Genomic DNA, 19,587 nt, shown 5'->3' on the forward strand with positions numbered 1-19,587 from the left:
AGGCATGAGGGTTAAGCAGTTTGAAATTAACCTTGCTCAGGATGCTGTTAAAGAGGAGATGGGAGATTTCTTGAATGTCAAAGAATTTATAAAGATGAAACATGGTGGCAGAGATTGAAAGGGCACTGATGCGCCTGTGCTGCGTTTTCATATCTCTGCCCCCTGTATGACTTCAATTTGCACTCTTTGTGAAGGCGACATTTCTGGGGGAGATAAAGCCAAGAAGGGAGTAAAGCGGAAGAAAATTTCAGAAGAGAATGGGGAGACAGCAAAGCGGCGGTCTGCCCGTGTCCGAAACACCAAGTGCAAAAAGGAAGAGAAAGTAGACTTCCAGGAGCTTCTGATGAAGTTCTTGCCGTCCAGGTATAGTTCACACTTTTTCTGATTTGCAGACATACAAACTTCCAGCATGACCACCAATGTTTCTCATTCCATTGCCACCCTCTCTGGGCACCTCCTTTGTTTTCCCATAACATCTGTGCAAATGACTGAAGTACAGATCTCACTGGATTGGGATCTTGGGTTTTTCTTATTCTCCTGCCTCAGAACTTCCTGAGGGCAGGAACCATGACTTGTGCATCTTTTGAAAGACCAGCACTTCCTGGGCCCTCAGGAGATGAGTGGATTCCGGAGCTGGAGGTGATGCACTCATGTCCTTGTGCACTCACACGCACTTTTGGGAGGCCTGGGGCTGCTGTTCCTTGGTGCAGGCACCAGGAAACTCCACAGAAGGGGCACACCTGCTTTCAGGGACAGTGCCTGTCTGCTTTCTCCAGGCTCAGCAGTATTTCCTCACATTCTGAGAAGGCGGAGGATGGGCTGGTAAATCTTCTTTGGTTTCACTGGCTCTTAGTGTTCCTCAGAGAAGCCTTGCAAGAGGAGAAGGGGCCAGGCTGCCTGGAGCTGGGAGTCCTGGGCCCCAATACTCCTTTCATAGATTTCCACCAGCCCTCGCGCATTTTGATCTTGCCTTACCTCCGTCAGAGGCTTCAGGGTCCTCGATTCCTGAGCCATCCTGGGGTTTATGGTGCCAGTGAGTTAGACTTCGTGATGTTCTCCTTCCACCCTTAGCTGAATGGAAAAAACAATTCAGTTTCTGCTGGTCCATCAGCTTTCTGCCTTCTAACTTTGGTGGGTACAGTTCTTGTCTGCTGGGGCTTCCTCCCCCATCCCCCATGTCTTTGTGAGTTTATACCTTTTTATTTCTTCATGGTCACTGGAGTGGAGTTTGGGGGGCAACCATGTGTATTCAATGTGTATTTTACCCAGGAGTCCTCAGCTGAGATTTTGGCTCATGAGAGTTTATTTCAGTGATGGCAACACCCAAGTGGAGGAGCCAGAGTCTTTAGGTGGATTGTAAATCCATTTTACAGCCAAATTCCTATTTTTCCTGTTTTGTTGCCTTTCTGTGGTGAAGTGAAATGCTTAGAAATTGGGGTTCTCAGTAAGCAGAAGGTGCAGTGTTTTCTGATCATTGTCTTCTAGGATGCAGCACCAAAGACAGGTTTCCCTTTGGGAGAGCCACAGGATGATGACTCGAGGTCTGAGTCACCCATTTTCCCACCTCCTCTCAGCCCTGTTGTCCCACCCCAAGGTCTTGTTCCCAGTCCCCTTTATCTGGAATGGTTTCTACCTTTTTTAAGTGTAGTTCCGGTGTGGTTTTCACATCTACTTCTTTGAATGGTCAGGCAAGAGCAATGTGACCACTTGCCTGCAGTAGTCACCCAGGGTGTGCGTGTGCAGTAAGTGAATGAAGACATTGAAAAGTGCTGCTTGGTTGAGGGAAATCTACAACGATGCTAAACATGGTCCTTGGGAGGAGTTGGAAAGAATGGTGCCTGCTGGAAGAGGCCTCTGCAGTTCCAAAGCTCTGTGAGAAGCTATGGGGAGACCAAACTCAGAAGGGCCTGATGTGCCTGCCCCCCTACTTTATACACCTACCTACTTTCTCCTTGCTCACTGGGCTTAGAACATAGTAGGTCTTAGAACATAGCAGGTGTTCTTCTGGCTTGTTCCTCTATACCTATTCTTGGCCTGCTTCTTTGCATGACCAGCCCCTCCAGTGTCAGCATGAATATTACTGCCCCCCCCCCCCAAAACCTTCCTGACTGTGTCATCTAAATGAGGTCCCTTATGACAAGCACTCTGTTGTGGTTTGTCCTTATTTAGGGTCTTTATTTTTGTGTATCTGCTTATTGTCTGTCTCTCCCATAGTAGGTAAGCCTACTGTGGGCAGGTTCTGCACACTTAGGGCTGAATTCTGGTGCTTTGCACAGTGCCTGGCACATGCTCAGTGATCATCTGTTGATGGAACTCATGAATGAGTAAGGGTATAGACCATTCGCCATTTCCCGAGGCCTGGAGAGGCAGAGCTGCCAGGAGGCCTGGGTTCTGGACCCTGCTGCTCACTTACTTTAGTTTTCTCCTGCCTGGCACAAATTTCACTTCTCTAATAAGAGGAATTCAGGGGTCAGAATGTGTGGTGTAGCTTTGTGATTTTGGTATGTTCATGCAGGCTAAGAAAACTGGACCCTGAGGAGGAAGATGACCCCTTCAGTAACTATGAAGTTCAGTCAGAAGCCAAACTGGAAAGCTTCCCAAGTGTTGGGTCTCACAGACTGTCATTTGACTCGGCCACGTTCATGGAATCTGGTAGGAATTGAACAATGCGGTCACTGATGTGGGGAATTCTTTTTCTTGTTATCCTATAGCCTGTTCAGGTTTTGTTCTGGGAGAATGGTTCTGGGTGTGTTTCAAAGTATGGTCAAGGGGCTGCCTAGACTTGTCTTGGGCCTGAACTTCACGGCCAGCTGGGAGGTCTGTCCATGCTCATACTTAGCTGTGCTTCCTGAAGGATGTGTGCTTCAGGTCATACCCAGGGGCATGGCTTTGCAAGTTAAATGTACCTGACACAGCTGTTGAGTGCATGCTGTGTGCCAAATACCATGCTTTGTATTTTTTGTGCACAGTCTCACTCAGTGCACATGGCAGCACTTGGAGGTTGACCCTTTAATACCCATCTTAGACCTGGAGATTCAGAGAGGTTTACTCACAGCCTTTGAGGGCTGAAGCCAGGAATGGAACCTGGCAACCTGACCTCAGCACCACCATGTGGTGGGAGGACACGGGCTCTCTTCTGCTCCCACCCTGCCCCTTCCGTCACTCTCCTCTCTTCCAAAGAAAATGGACTTTATTCAAGTCAGATTGTTTCTCCTTCCCTGAGCAGAGAAGCAGGATGTGCACACGTTTCTGCTAGAGAACTTAACCAATGGAGGCATATTAGAGCTGATGATGCGCTACCTGAAGAGCATGGGCCACAAGTTCCTGCTGAGGTGGCCCCCGGGCCTGGCCGAGGTTGTGCTCAGCATCTACCACAGCTGGAGGAGGCACAGCACCAGCCTGCCCAACCCGCTGCTGAGAGACTGCAGCAACAAGCACATCAAGGTCTGGCGGGTGGGGGGCCTCTCAAGGGCCAGCGTCAGACTGGGAACCAGGGGATGGGCACAGGGACCTTCTGGGGGTATGGAGCTGCTGCTGTGTTGATGCTGCTTGGCTGCATCGACTTCTGGGCCCGGAACCTGGGCCCTTGGGGGGTTTGAAGCAGGAAATCATGGAACCTGGTTTGTGCCTAGAGAGATTCCTGGAGGCTGAGTGGAGAATACCCATGGGAGGGAGAGTGGGCACAGGGTCCTCAAGAAGCTGTTGCTCAGTGAACCATGGCGGTGGCAGTGGAGTGGGGGTTCTGGAGGCAGACCTGACAGGATGAACTGAATGTCTAGGTGAGGGGGTGAAATGGGAGGACTTCTGGGGTTGGCCTAAGCCTGGGGCTGGTGACAGGGTGGTTTACTGAGATGGAGGAGAGAGAGCTAGCAGAGAAGCTGGGAAAAGTGAAGACTTGGCTATATTTGAGGTTCCAGGGGCTGTGTCTGATTTTTAAAAGGAGAGAAAGCAGAAGTGCAGAGGATAAGTAGGGTTGCTTAGGGGAGTGGTGGGGCCTCCAGCAGTAGGGGCCCAGCCATGCTCAGCCCATCTTCCCATAGCATTCTGCACTCTAGGCTCCTCTACTCGGTGCCTACCAGGGGCTCAAGGGTACCCAGGGTGCTCTGGCCCCCTTCTCCCAGTGGAGGATGAAGGCTGAATGCTGAGGAGGGAGCACTGAGGCTTTCAGGGCCCGCCCTGGTGGTATTTCTGGCTGGGGGCACTGAAGGTGAGAGAGCTTGGGGTTGGCAGGTGCTTAGGGCCATGTGGGTCAAAGTTTCATGGTCATGCAGCCTCTGCTGGGACACTTTAGGGACCACCTCCTGGCAGTTTCTGCCTGCTAAGCCTGCTCCCCCGAGGACACTGTGGAGTGGCAAGAGAAGCTGAGGCTTTGGTCCCAGACAGACAGGTTGGTCACTTCCCAGCTGTGCCTGCATTTAGCCAGTGCCTCCTTATCACCAAGCTCCTGCTTCCTTTTGTGCCGTGGAAGCAGTTCATTGACCTGGATACTTTTAAGGGTTGAGTGCTGTAGTGTAGATGCAGCATCTGGCCTGGCGCTTGGCAGGTGACAGAACTGCCTCTGTCGTGGGATAGGCCCTCAGGAATGAAGACCGATTTCCAGGCTCCTCTCAAGTGTTGTCCCAGTGTAGATCCATATGCTTCTTTTTATGTCCTGGCAAGTACCCATTGATTATCGTGTACTAAATGGGGAGTAGGTAGAGGAATGATATTTTTATAAAAGTAAACTTTAGTTTAGTTTTGTTCCATCCCCCACCCTTTTTTGACCCTTTATGATTCCATTTCTGACATTTTGGTGCCTTTCATGCAGGACATGATGCTGATGTCTCTCTCCTGCATGGAGCTCCAGCTGGACCAGTGGCTGCTGACCAAGGGCAGAAGCTCTTCCGGTAGGAAACATTCTGTTTTCTGTGGCAGGGGGAACTTTCTGAACCCTTAGCAGTCAGGAGGAATGGGGTATGGGGAGGCCGAGTCATGGGATTAAGACTTGAATCTGCAATGGGCACATTTCCTGGGTTGGCTTGTCAGGCCTGGAAAAATCCAGGGTCTCAGAGAAGTCCCTTGGACACTTGAGAAGTGGTTAGCAGCAGCTGATTGCCAAAGGGAGACACCTACCTGCTTTTCTGCTACTTAGGATTGAAGGAAGTGAGATCTTAGTTTTCTCAAGTTATCACATAACAATTTATGTGTCCCAAGAATTTCTCCAGATAGAGGGCTGAGGGCTACCTCTGGGGAGCAGAAGGGCACCTGGACCCTGCATATCAAGTTGACTTGTTCTGGTTTGACTTGTTTTCAGTGTCTCCTCGGAATTGCCCTGCTGCTGGTGTGGTGAATGGCAGGTTTGGGCCTGATTTCCCGGGAACCCACTTCCTGGGTGACCTCCTGCAACTGTCATTTGCCTCGTCTCAGCGGGACCTGTTTGAGGATGGCTGGCTGGAGTTTGTGGTCCGCGTGTATTGGTTGAAGGCTCGGTTCCTGGCGCTGCAGGTTTGTTCTGTGATTGGCTGCTTGGGAAGCATGCCCTGACACCCAAAGGGATGGAAGAGAGCTGTATGCCTTGTTGAGGATGTGTGTGTGCATGTGTAGCACCTGCCTGGGCACTGGGCTCAGCTTGAGGAAGTGGGACATGATGGGAAATATTCAGCATCTCAGAAATGCCAGCATAGCCACCAGTCTATAAAGCACAGCAGCACAACAGAGCTCTGAGAGGGATCTCCTGTGCCCCCTATAGAACCCTCACTCAAGATTGTGTTGGGATCTTGACCCTTTGCTTATGTTTTCATGAGAAAGCCCAAGTGAGTGCATGAGTGGCTGCAGAGCTTTTTAGAAGGGAATTAACCACCTGTCTTGTGTGAATTCTCACAAAGCTTCCTTTGGAGCCTGGTCTGGAAGGCCAGGGTGGACTGGCCGTTACCCAGCACCTTCGCACATGGTGATACCTGGTGCACTGGCAGAATGAGTAAAAGAGTGCCAGAGTCAGTCTGTTGGGACAGCCTAGGCTTTAATCCTGGCTCTGCCATTTATTATCGTGATTTTTGAATAAGATACTCAGCCTTGCTCGTGTCCTTAGTGTCCTTACCTGTAACATGGGGTTAATGATACCTCCCCTTAGAGTTGTGGTGTTAATTTATTCATCTGTTTGTCCATCCATCCATCCATCCATCCATCCATCCATCCATCCATCCATCCATCCATCCACCCACCTACCTACCCACGCATCCATCCAACAAATACTTATTGATCCCCTGCTATGTGTCAGGTCTCTTTTCAGTATAGCAATACTTGGATGAAACTGCCCTCATTGTGCCTGTAGTCTAGTGGGATCAGGAAGATAAGGCACCTGGCACAGCAAAGTGAATTCTCTTCCTTCTGCCCCTGTCCCTTTGCTGTTTTTCCTTCAACCAGGGAGACATGGAGCAGGCCCTGGAGAACTATGACATCTGTACAGAAATGCTCCAGAGCTCCACTGCCATCCAGGCAGAGGCAGGGGCTGAGCAAAGAGACATTGTCATTCGGCTCCCCAACCTCCACAATGACTCCGTCGTTTCCCTGGAGGAGGTCAGTGAGAGTTTTTTCAGTGGTGTTTTCTTGGTCAAAGATTTGTTCTGGGTGGGCCCAGCTAGACCAGGCCCCACCTGTCCCTGAGGACCAGGAGAGCAGCTCACATGCTGCATAGGGCTCCATCCTCCCTGGGGGCATGAAGGGGCCTGGCGGGGCAGCTCTAGCACACAGGGCACCTTACTCATAGGCATGCCTCCCAGATAGCAAGCTTGTCTGTGTGGTGGGGGAGTCGAGGTATTTGCTGGCACTATTTAGAGTGATTATTGCTCAGCTCTCTGGGTTGTGTGTGACAATAATCCCAGTGGAATTAGAGAGAAACTCCAGCAGAAGCAGAACTGCTGGTCTGGCTGTGGGGCTGGGTCAGCGGTACGTGGCATGTATGCTAGGCTGTCAGGTCCTAATCCTGTTCTCACTGTAGCTTCAGACCCCATGCAGTTCCACGTCTGTGACATGTCCACATTGGCTGAAAGAGGCCTTCAGACTCTTGCAGAGGTGTTTTAGGACAAGGAGAACTGCAGTTCCCTGTTGCCCACCTCCTGGGGGCCACGGCAGGCCTGTGAGGAGAGGGTTTTGTGGGTTAATGGCGTATGCCAGCCTCTGGCCTGGGGCTCACTGAGTCTCTGGCAGCCTGATACCCCATGGTTCCATGAGTCTGGTTTGCTAAACTGTGACTACGAGACTGTCCTACTATTTTGGCAGACACTTTTCGGAACCTCTCTGCTTCTGAGTAGTTTGTTGTTTTGTTATGTTATATTTGTTTTTTAAAGAATTGAATGCCTTGACCTCAACAGAAGTACTTTTGATAAAATATTTGCCTAATGTACATGCTGATATATTAAGGGGAGTCTAATTTTGGGTTTGATAAATGCAAACACTGGCTGGATTTAGGGAGTGTGTGAGGGGTTTGTCATCAGGCAGCAATTCTGGGTTTCTTCCAGATTGATAAGAACCTGAAGTCACTGGAGCGGTGCCAGTCCTTGGAGGAGATTCAGCGGCTGTATGAGGCTGGTGACTACGAGGCCGTCGTGCATCTGCTCCGCCCCACCTTGTGCACCAGTGGGTTTGACCGGGCCAAACACCTGGAGTTTATGACGTCCATTCCAGAGAGGCCAGCACAATTGTTGCTGCTGCAGGTATGTGCTGCCCTGTCCCGTTCACCCACCCATGCCTTCTTTGCTTGGTGTGGGTTTATTCCCTGGAGGCTTTGAAGTGGTCCCTGAGAACCTAGAAGACAAAAGTGGGAGTAAAAACCGCTAACTCGGCACCCAGGAAGATGCTGGTCAAAGATATGGGAGAAAGTTGGAACTTAGGAGTGCAAGTTCTAGAGTTGTACATGGCTCAAGGTGAGCCCACACTTGACTGTGAACTTTTACATGGCAGAGGAGGAAGAATAGCCAGGACGTTAGCCATCCATTCACCTGTTTGTTCCTTTGCCTGACTTTTTAAATTACTTTTAAAATTAACTATTGGGTAGATAGAAAAAATGGGTAAAATATCTATATAACGTAAAGAATCATGATAAAGTAAATACCCGTCCCGTATATAATGTGTAGTTGAAGGAAAAGAACACTAGTGTGATGTTTGAAGCCCATGTGCACTCTTGGCTTCCTCCATGCCTACCAAGAGCTTGCCGGGTACTAGGATCTGCTGGGTCCTGGACATTTACTCAGCCTCTCTGTGCCTCAGTTCCTTTCCTAACTCTAGGGTGGGGATGATCATTGTCCTTACCTCAGAGGCCTGTTGTGGGGATTATAAGAGTTAGTGTGTGTTGGCACCATGCCTGACTTGTAGCAAGCACCATGTGGGTGCCAGCTATCATCATTGCCACCATCTTCAGGAAGCATGGAGTTGGATGCAGAGACTGACATGGAAGATGATAGAAATGGTGTGCTTAATGGCAATGGGTGGTCCAGTGTCCTGTTCTTTATGGTTCACACACTAATCACATTATATTTATTATTTTACTGGGTCCTTCCCCTTCAATTTGGAAAGAGAGCCTAGTCTTCTTTCAGGTTTTTTGCTCAGATCACATGAGACATTGTAGTTATTAACTTACTTGAACTGGGAAATAGTTAAGAGGTACAACTGTGGGAACAAATGGAGGCATTTCTGCCCTGGTAAAAGGGGAAGAAAAAGCTAGTTCTGGAAAGGAAAAGAGGGAAGTAGAGAGGAGAGGTGGGAAGGAGGATCCAACTCTGGGCAGGGGAAGTCAGGCACCCAAGCTGAGATCAAGGGATGAGATTTGTCTGACCTCAGTTACCATGGCAGGTGGGGGGGGGGGGGGGCTGTCCGCATGGCTGTATGTGGGAGGGACAGCTGGGTGTACCCAGGGAGGCCATTGGTGGAGAGGAAGGGAGAGGCCAGTTCTCTCTGCCTTTGTGAGATGGCCCCAGTGGCTCAAATGTTTCTTTAGTCTAAAACTCCTAGGTGTAGCAGATGCCCTGTTGATGGGGGAGCTGCTGTTTGGACAGACACTGAGCAACACTATGGGCTGAGGGAAGGCCTGGGCCAAGTACCATGGAAGCTCCTGCTTTTTGCAAATAAATGAATCCTGGTTTTTGCTCAATTTCCTATTGGGAGAGGGTGGAGTTCTTATTGATTTGGAATGCTTTTTACATATTAAAGATATTGATCTTTTTCTCATCAAATGTTGCAAATATTTTTCCCAATTTGATGTTTGCTTTTTAATTGTAATTTGTGGGGGTTTTTTTTGACATGCAGAAGTTTTGAATTATGTTGTTAAATCTTTTGATGTTTTCAAATGTTTGTGATTTTGTTCATTATGCTTAGACAGCCTTTCCAAAAGTGAAAAAATATTCATCCACTCATTCCACACAAATGGACTGAGTTCCTACAGTGTGCCTGGCTGACCAGGAGAGAAGCCGCCCCTGTTGGCACCTATATTCTGCAAGGGAGACAGGCAAGAAACATGTCAGCAAATACACAAAAAGGCCTGTTTGCTTTGTTTTCTTCCAGTGGTGTTAATGGTTCATGTTTTGCATTTAAGTTGCTTCATGGAGATGTTAGAGGATCTGCTGGTTCATGGGTCAATGCTCAACCACTGAGCAACACTGGCCAGGCTCTCCCACCTTTTAAAGTTCTTCAAAATAATTGTGAAGTTTTCTTATGGTTTAGCTGATTTTTAGTCCTTAATATTTTTAGTTGCTGTTTTGAGCAGGACCTTTTTGTTGGTCATTATGTTTTCTACCAGTACATTCCTGGTTTATAGGAACCCTGTTGATTTTTGCATGTTTATTTTGAATTTAGCCACTTCACTGAATTCCCATTATTTCTGATAGTGGTAATTTGGTCTCCTCATTTGTTGGCAGTTATTCTGTCTTTTAGCTTTTTCTGGCCTTGAACGCTGAGGATTATGTTACATTAGAGTGCTGGTCATTGTCTTGTCTTTGACTTTCATGGCAACTCTAGCTGCAGTTTAAGGTCAATAGTCTTTATCCTGCTAGAAGATAGCTTCCTGCCCCTTGCATGTTTGGCATTTGATCAGGAGGGGTCAGCTCAGGCCTTGGGGGCTCCATGTCTGCACCAGTTGGCTCCTTTATACCTCAGTGGCCTCCTGTTAGAGTGCTTGTTTTCTCTAAAGAAACACAGGCCTTGTGTCCCTGGCAATTAGGGCTTTTAAATTGGGGGTGGTTTTTATCTGTGCTCAGATGTTGCAGCACATACCAAAGGCAGTTTTGGATGTTTCTGTCCCCACACCTGTCTATGTCACCTCAGTATGTGGCAGCTGCATGTGTCAAGGCAGGCAGGAGCCACTGCTGGGCCTCAGCTGTGGCGAGGTCAGAGCCCGATAGGGCGCCAGGCAGCAGGTGCTTCCTGTGGGTCTAACAGGCTGCCCGCCAGATCTGTGATCTGTGAATTCACAGCCAGGCTGTTTCTCCATACACCAGCACAGTAATGAAAGAGGCTGAGACCCGAGGGGTTTAAATGGGTTTGCTCTAGAGCAAAAGGTAAGGGAGCTTGACAAAAAGTGATGGCTCCCAAAGAGGAGATTTTAAAATAGCAGTCAGAGTGCAGTGTGACGTACTGAGAGCTCCTTCACGTTAGGACACTGCTGAGTGTGTTATGGATATCAGCTCACTTAACGCTCATGGCCCCTCAGGGGTGGTGAGATGGCTAGGGCTCAGAGGGTCTCAGTACCTTGCTCCACCTGGCACCTGGCTTCAGTGCTACATGGCCAGTGCCCCTGCCTTGGCCTTGGCTCAGGCCCTCCTCATGAGACAGTCCCTCCCTGACAGTTGCCCTCCCCTGCTGAGACCCTCCAGAGCCGTGCACTGGATGAGCAGTGACTGGTGGTCTGGGGCACAGTCAGAGCTGTCAGAGGTGGCGGAGTCATTTAGTCTCATTTTAGCTGCTTGCCAGCTCTGTGGTCTCCCCCAGTGTCCCAGCTTTATAAATGAGGAAGCTGAGGCACAGAGGTTAAGCACTTTTCTGAAACCTCCCTGGCTGGTGGCCTGCCATGCTGCGATTGCACACAGGTCACCACACGCCCTTGCAGTTGCCCCAAGTCTGTGTATGCTTCCCCTTTCCTTTGTTCTGCCCCTTCTGTCTTCATCCCTGGATACCTGCCCCTCAGTCCTAAGGCCAGGTGTGGTGAGCATTGTTACAGTCCTCTCACAGCACTCCTTCCTGTGCTTAGGACTCCTTGCTCCGGCTGAAGGACCACCGGCAGTGTTTTGAGTGCTCTGATGTGGCTCTGAATGAAGCGGTCCAGCAGATGGTGAATGCGAGTGAGGCTGGAGCCAAGGAGGAGTGGGTGGCCACAGTGACCCAGCTGCTGCTGGGCATCGAGCAAGCACTCTCGGCAGACAGCAGTGGCAGCATCCTGAAGGAATCATCCTCTGCCACTGGCCTCATCCGGCTCACCAACAACCTCATCCAGGTAGCCCCCTGCTCCTTCCTGCCATGCCCCGCCACAGCAGATGTGGCTGTCTGATGTCCCCTTCTAGTCCAGCCACCACCCTACCGGGGAGGTACCTTTCCAAAACAGAAGTATGAACGTGCTTCTCCCTCACTTCACTCTTCACATTCCCTCCAGGGTGCCTGTCACTCAAAGTGGACTGATCCACCAGCCTCCCTCTCCACCCTCATCTTTTGCTTTCTTGCCACTTCTGGGGACTCTGCCTGCATGCCTGTCCTCTGTCCCCACTCCCTGCCCTCTCTGGGGATTGGGCACACCACAGCCACTTATCTGGAAACTTTCTGTCAAGGGCTCTCCTGTCTGTCTCCACCCCTCCTCTGTGACACTACTACAGCCCTCAGTTGCTTCCATCGCAGCAACCGTACTGATCCTTGGCTCTCTTGTGGCTTGTCTCTGGCTTTCTTCCCCCTGAGCTGTGAAATCCTCTGTGTCCTCTTCACCTCTGTCACCCTCATGTCTGGCACAGGGCCCAGTGCACAGTAGAAACTGCACATGGCATGAGAGAGGATGGTCATATCTGGCTCCTCTGAAGCCTGGGCATAGCTCTGTTGTTGAGCTCTGTGGCCCTCTGTTTAATGACCTAATGGGATGTTGGTGTTTCAGTGTTCCCACATCAAAACAGTGGAGACAGGTCCCCTGCCCCCCCTGTTCTGCCCTGAGGACTCATCCTGGGTTGGGGGGAGAGCTGGCCCTGCTGTGACATCCCTATCTCCCCACAGATCATTGACTGCAGCATGGCTGTGCAGGAGGAACCCAAGGAGCCCCATGTCTCCTCAGTGCTGCCCTGGGTCATTCTGCATCGGATCATCTGGCAAGAAGAGGACACCTTTCACTCCCTGTGCCACCAACAGCAGCTTCAGAACTCAGCGGATGAAGGTGGTGGGAAGTGGTTCTGGGTGGGGGTGGGCCTTGACTTGTGTGTCCTTGCCTCCTGCTTCTGTCCCAGGGCCCTGTAGCCCTATCCAGGTGCTGTGAATGGGCTTGGGGCTTAGTTGACAGGATTTTTTGTGGCACTTCAACAGAGGCAGAGACCCCCTTAGGGAGCTCACTGTGCATTGGGGTCAGGAGTCAGTGGGTGTGTGAAGCATTTCATGTCTGGTGCAGGTGGCAGTTTAGAGCGAACAACATGGTGAGTGCTTATGGAGGGAACCATCACTGCTCTAGGAGGCCTCATACCTGCTAACCTCTTTGATCCCTACAAGAGCCCTGTGAGATGGTCAGGCATGTGCCAGCCCTTGCACTTAACCACTGCACCCCTTGGTTCCTCTTGGCTGTGGGCCAGTGAGGCCGGGGCATGTGGACAGCTGGAGGGCATCGTGGTTCCAAATCCCAGCTGTCACTTCTTGGCTGTGGTCAAATCATGTAACCTCTCAGCCTCTATTCCCTATATTCACACTGGGAATAATGGTACCTGTCCCAGAGGGCTGTTCCAAGGACCAAATGGAATAATAAAACCATCACCTGCCATGGCAAATTAGTGTAGGCATGTGGAGGTCTGCTGAGTGCTAAGTAGTCATTATGAATGGAGAGGCTGGAGATGGCACTTGAGCCATCAATGTAGTGGTAGAAAATTGCATAAATTATATAACAATAAGAGCTAAATGACATTTAAGCAAAGATTGTCTGTAATTCTACCAAATGGTATTTTACTTTTTGGTTTTCTTACATTTTCTATCTAAACTTGGCCAATATACATATATTTTATATATAGCTGTGATTATAATACACATGTTTATTTATGTATTTACTTAACTAGCTGAAAATTAAATTTATTGGGGATTTTCCCTAAGTAATTTGAAAAATCAAATAAGTGGAAAGGAAAGAAAGCCAACCCTATTCCAGTGACCACAGAGTTAACATGTAGCACATTTCCTTCTGTTCACTCTCTCTAAGTTTGTTTACTCCCTGGTTATTTATCAGCTCTTCACTGCACGCCAGAACTCTTTAAGTGAGATGTTTCAGGCTCTGACAGGTGGGAGGAGACAGGCAGGAATAGCAGCATCACCAGGCCAGTGGCTGGCTGCGTGGGAGTGGGGACTGGGCCAAGGCCTGAGGGGGAGCAGGGCAGAGAAGGATGCCGGAGAGATGGAGCAGCATAGACACAAGGGGGACATGAGAGCTGGGCCTTGTGGGATGGACATGAGAAGGGGCCAGACTGAGAAAGACTCTAATACCCTATTTCATAAAGCTACACAGTCTCCTAATGCTGATGAGAGGTGCCCTGATTTACTGCTGAACTGGCTGCAGTAGTTTTCTCTCATAGGCCACACTTCAGTGAACACCTCATGCATCCTTTTTCCTTCTGCTAAATTGATTTAAAAAAAAATAATTTCTAGCCCTGGCCAGTGTGGTGCTCAGTTGGTTGGCCGGTGTCCTGTGCACTGAAAGGTTGCAGGTTCAATTCCTGGTCAGGGCACATGCCCAGGTTGTGGGTTCGATCCTTGGTAGGGAGTGTGTAGGAGGCAGCAAGTTGATGTTTCTATCTCTCCTTTTCCGTTCCTCTCTCTAAAAAAAATCAATAAAAAACATACTTAAAATTTTTTTTAAATTTGAGCTGATGAAATGAAATGAAAAGGAAAATTGCAGGACTAAGGGAAAACACTGCAAACCAAATCTCACCATTATAAGCTAATTAACCAGAACAGAAAGGAGCAGAATGAATATGACTGAAACTAAAACAAGTGGATATGATTAAGAGCTAAGAGCATTGGAGAGAAGATGAGATGACAGGTATGGAAAACAAGGATGGTCCAGAGTGAGGATAAATGGTGCTTTGATGGAAAGACTTCAACAATGAAACAGGAGAAGCAAGCAACCGACCCTGTATCAATATAGGAAAATTTCTCTGAATTGTAATGAAAACTGAATCTTTAGATTCAATGTGTACAGTATGTATCAAGAAAAATTGATATACAATAATCTACATCAAGATAAATCCTGGTTAAGGATCTACTTTAAGAATAAAGTGGGATTTTTTATTTATTTTTATTTATTTTTTATATTTGAATATATCTTTATTGATTTCAGAGAGAGGAAAGGAGAGGGAAAGAGAGATAGAAACATCAATGATGAGAGTCATTGACCGGCTGCAGCCCGCAACCTGGGCATGTGTCCTGGCCAGGAATCGAACCCTGATCACCCGGATCCTAGGTCGACGCTCAACCGCTGAGCCATGCCCGGCTGGGCAAAAGTGGGGTTTTTTAAAATTTCTAACTGAAAAAGCAGTTTATCTTTATGGGACAAAAAATGAGGCACATTTCTGGTTTCTCCATAGCAGCATTCGGGGCAGTTGGGTAGATGTCTATATGTTTACACAGTTCTCAGGGAAAGAAAGTGTGACCTAAGATATCTAGCCAAGTCATTTGTAATTATAGTGGTAACAGACATTTAAAACAGGGATTCCAGCTCCTATCAGTGCTTCTTAAAAACACTGCTGGAGGATCAAGTCAGTCAACCAGCATGAGTTTGAGTGAAAAAGCCGTGGGAAGGAACTTGTGATGAGCACCAGAAAGCACCGAGGGTAATTAAGGCTGCAGAAGAGAATGTAAATGTTATAAACCTTGAAGCGCTAAAACTAATATACACAACAACATTGGGAGATGGGGGAAAGAAGGAAGTATTACAAAGCTATCACTCATCATGTATAATAGTCATTTGATGCTGTTGTAAATGGAAATGAAAAGACCCATAAAAAACCTAATGGCGTGAACTTTTTAAAATAAAAAAAATCCTCACCTGAGGATATTTTTTACATTGATTTTGTTGTTTTTTTAAGAGACAAAGATTTTTAAGATTTTTAAGATTTTTTTTTTTTTTTTTAAGTGGAGGGGAGGGAGGAGCGGAGGGAGGCAGGGGTAGAGAGGAGGAGAGAAACATCGACGTGAGAGAGACATATCAATTGGTTACCTCCCACGTGCGCCCTAACCAAGGATTGAGCCTGCAACCAAGTTACGTGCTCTTGCCTGGGAATGAAACCCACAACCCTTCGGTCCGAGGGCTGATGCTCTAACCATTGAGCAAAACTGGCCAGGGCTTGAACTTTTTAATGATTTTCTGATTTTTCATACCTTTTTGACTCGGACTGACCAATAGTAAAAAGAATGAAACAAATTACATGAAAGAATCCTTATTCTACTGGGTGTGATTCCCTCTATATTTTCTATTCTAATGTATTCTATCCTAATCCTCATTTATTTATTTATTTATTTATTTATTTATTTATTTAAAAAATATATCTATTGATTTTTAGAGAGGGAGGAAGAGAGAGAGAAAGAGAGAGAGAGAAACATGGATATGAGAGAGAAACATTAGTCACACCCAGATCAGAGATTGAACCCGAAACCTGGGTATGTGCCTTGACTGGGAATCGAATGGCAACCGTTTGGTGCATAGGACAATGCTTAACCAACTGAATCACACTGGCCAGGGCTATCCTAATCCTCTTTTAAAATGTTAGTTACAAACTCACTAATGGGCTATGGCCCAGAGCTTCAAAAATACTGAGGGATCTTTAAAAAAACTAGTAACAGTTCCAATGGTAAACATTTAACTGAAATTTGATAGTTCTTTTTTCTTCTGTAATATTCAAGTAAACCTAAATATAAGAAATTTTTATTTCAGAAATGGTGTATGTAATATGGGTTCTATTGTTATAAATTATTTATCTCTTTCAAAATGTCTCATATATGCACAGAAAGATGCTTCCAATGATGTTCACCAAGTGTCTGCTAAGTGGATGAAGCATTTCTTCTTTATACTCCTATATGATTTGAATTGCTTAGTAAAGCCAGTCAAGTCATTACTTATTTTAAAAGACAAAAAGATAAAAAAGGAAAGAAAAAAGAATCTGTAGCTACCTTGGTAACAAAAGCAAGGCCTACAACTCACTCATATGTCCCCAGGCTAACTCACTGTCGGTCTGGTCTTTCCCCAGTGATGGCTGAGTCACCCATGCTCCCATCCTCTCTCATGCTGCTCAACACAGCCCACGAGTATTTGGGCAGAAGGTCCTGGTGCTGCAATTCAGATGGGGCTCTGCTGCGATTCTATGTAAGTGCTGCTGGGGCTTGCTTGACCTGCCGGTGCAGTGGGGCCTACTGTTGCCTGGATGTGACTACTCAAAGTCTCCAGAAAGTCTGAACTTGGTGTCCTGTGTACCTGAGGCTCAGGGCTCTGGACCTGGCCTTAAACTGTAGGTAGACTTAGATCCTCTAGTTGTCACTGAGTCTGTTATGTGTCGGCCACTGGGCCAGGTCTTTAATAGTAATTTTAGAAGTAAATACTGCATTCACCACCTTCTATTGAGTCCTGTTTGCCAAGTACCACTCATCATGCCAGGTAGTAGTTGCTCAGTCAATAGCTATTGCATTCAGTCAGTAAATACATACTACATGAGTGAAAATAGACTTCCTCTCCCTTGCCAGCTGTGATTGATGGCTTACTTACTGGTGATACGCAGCATGATCCCTGTCCCCAAATCTTACTGTTGAGGAAGAAGCCAAGCAGCCCTTAGACAAGGTATAGAGCACAGGAGGGGCACCCACCCCAGCCGGTAATGTCTGTTAATAAATGTTTTAGTGGAGCATAGCCACACCCATCATTTACATATTAATATTAGCTAGGGCTGTTTTTGCAATACAGTAGCAGGGTTGATTAACTCTGATAGAATCCATATGGTCTGGGAAGCCTAAAATATTTACTTTTTGGCCCTTTAAGAAAAGGTGTGCTATTCTCTGCTTTATACTCTTTTGGTGAGCATACCTTCACAGCTGCCATCTCCTTCCCCGGTTCTGATCCTCCTTCATGGTCCTTTGCTTTCCTCATGGCTCTCATCACCTTCTGTGGGAAGCCATGTAATTTATTTATTTCGTGTATTGTGTGTCTGTTCTCCTTTGAAATGTAACTTTCACAAAAGTAGGGGTTTTTGTTAGTCTTGTTCACTGCTGGATCCAAATACCTAGCACAGCACCTAGCTCACAGTAGGTGCTTAATAAATATGGGTTGAACAAGTGAATGAGACTAAAAATATGTATAGAGCTCATGTATGTGTAAAGCACTTGTAGGAGGACCTGGAGACTTGGCCAGGAGACCCGTCTGGCTGGCTCAGAGCCCTAGAGCTGGTTAGCGTTTGAGGCGGGTTCCAGCCTCAGCTGTAGATGCCTGAGTGTCTGCCCTACCCTGAGAGCCTCTGGAGTGCTCACCCTGGGTCACCTCCATGCTCCAGGACCATTTTTGGAAAAATCATGCCAGGCTGAGTCTCTAATGCTGCCCAGGAATCAGTGACTCCCTTTTTCTGCCTTCCCTCTCCCAATTAAAGAGTGTAGGGGCACTGTTTACTTCCACAGTGGTACCTCTAAAAGGAAGTCACCCTTATGCTGATTTAGGGGCCAGCTGAGAATGAATTAACACCTTTGCAAACTGGTGTCCAGTGGGAGTGGCACTGAGGAAAGAGCAGGCAGAAGGGTTGATGATGGGATGATTCTACTCCTGGTTTTTCTTAGTCTGTCTTTTTTGGTGGAGCATGAATTTTTGCTGCTGGGATCTGCCAGTTGATTTGGGGGAGTAGAAGTGATATCAGTAATGTGTTTCATTTTACAGCTCCTAACTTTCCTGCCTAAGGTCTATCCTTTAGATTCCTCTGACTCCTGCAGCAGCTTCACCTTTGTGGACATGGCTCCTGTTTGTTAACTGTGCCCTCTCTCTGCTCAGAGCCTGACCACCCCCGTGCCTTCTGCATGCCACACTGTCCCCCAGGGCCTATGTGGTTTGCTTATCCTGTGCTTCCTGCAATGCAGGCTTCAGCTTGGAAGCCACCTTCTCAAAGAGGTCTTCTCTGGCCCTGCCACTCTCTGTCTCATTGACTGCTGGGCAGCCTTGCTATTGAAGTAAATCTTAGGCATTATTTCACTTAGATTGTAAATATTTGTTACCATAATTATTTTTATTCATTCTCCTAATGATGGCATTAAGGTTGTTTATACATTTGTGTGTGTGTCTGTGTGTGTTATAAGCAGTATTACGGTTGACATACACCAACATGTTGTTTAAGACTATTTTCAAGACTTCTCCAATACAGTTGAACTAATTTTATGTTTTTCACTGCAGTGTGGGAATTCCCACACATCCCTGCCAGCCCTAGGTACTTCAGACTTAAATGTTGGTACCTCTCTGAGAGGGCAAAATGGTATTTCATTGTTCTTTTTTTATAATTTATGAATGTTAGGTCAAGTATCTTTGTATGTTCACTGGCCCTGTGGTAATTTGCTCTTCTTATCATTTGTCCATTTTTTATTTGATTTGTTTTTTTCCCTTTTGATTTGTAGAGTTCTTTTTGTACTCTGAATTCCAGTCTTTTGTCTCATATATATTTTACTAGTTTTACAGGTACATTGTGTATTGTGTGTGTGTATTTAGTTCTGTTCCTATGCAATTTTATGTGGTGTGCTTTAACTTTGTATTTGTTTAGCAGAATTTTAAAATCAAAATTTATCAGCCCTTTCTTTTATGGTTTGCGATTTTTTTTTTTTGTACTTTAAGAAATTCTTTTCTCCCACAAGATTACAAAGATATTCTCCTCTATGTTCACCTAAAAGTTTACTCTCATTTTTCACATCCGGCCTTTATCCCATCTGGAGTTCATTTTTGTTTATGAGATAAGGTAGGAAACCATTTTACATTCCACATGGATGGCCAGTTGGTTTGTACCATTTATTGAAGAGTCTATTCTCTCTGTACTAACATGTAAGGTCCCCTCAGTCTTCAGTCCATATACAGGAGGGGTTTTCATTGGGCTCTGGTCTTTCTGTTGGTTGAGGTGTCTGTTCCTGTGCCAACACCACATTATCTTTGAAAGATCTTGATTCCTGCAAGGATTATTCTACTTACATACTTATTAATCACATTCTCTCAGCTATTCTTGGCCTTTCCTCTTCCAAAACATTATAAGGTCAGTCAGGAAAGCCTTGTGAACTCCCTCCCCCAACATTGGAAATTGATTGGAATGACATTGACCTCATTAATTTGGGGGAGAGTTGCCATTTTTATATGCTTGACTCTTTCCAGTCATGAACATAGCATCTCTATTTGTTTAG

General features: G+C 46.9%; 1 protein-coding gene across 1 annotated transcript in view; it reads left to right on the forward strand.

The window, feature by feature from the left end:
• CABIN1 (calcineurin binding protein 1) overlaps nucleotides 1-19,587 on the forward strand; it is a 117,715-nt gene that overhangs the window by 17,655 nt on the left and 80,473 nt on the right. Inside the window, exons 10-19 of the mRNA XM_016204301.2 lie at nucleotides 195-363; nucleotides 2,516-2,652; nucleotides 3,227-3,444; nucleotides 4,808-4,886; nucleotides 5,294-5,484; nucleotides 6,403-6,555; nucleotides 7,497-7,691; nucleotides 11,216-11,458; nucleotides 12,217-12,373; nucleotides 16,431-16,546. Of these exons, the coding sequence (XP_016059787.2) occupies nucleotides 195-363; nucleotides 2,516-2,652; nucleotides 3,227-3,444; nucleotides 4,808-4,886; nucleotides 5,294-5,484; nucleotides 6,403-6,555; nucleotides 7,497-7,691; nucleotides 11,216-11,458; nucleotides 12,217-12,373; nucleotides 16,431-16,546 (1,658 nt within the window). The remainder of the gene's footprint in view (nucleotides 1-194; nucleotides 364-2,515; nucleotides 2,653-3,226; nucleotides 3,445-4,807; nucleotides 4,887-5,293; nucleotides 5,485-6,402; nucleotides 6,556-7,496; nucleotides 7,692-11,215; nucleotides 11,459-12,216; nucleotides 12,374-16,430; nucleotides 16,547-19,587) is intronic.

The sequence above is a fragment of the Miniopterus natalensis genome, chromosome 20 (genome assembly GCF_054644295.1).
Source record: "Miniopterus natalensis isolate mMinNat1 chromosome 20, mMinNat1.hap1, whole genome shotgun sequence".
NCBI classification, from domain to species: Eukaryota; Metazoa; Chordata; class Mammalia; order Chiroptera; family Miniopteridae; genus Miniopterus; species Miniopterus natalensis.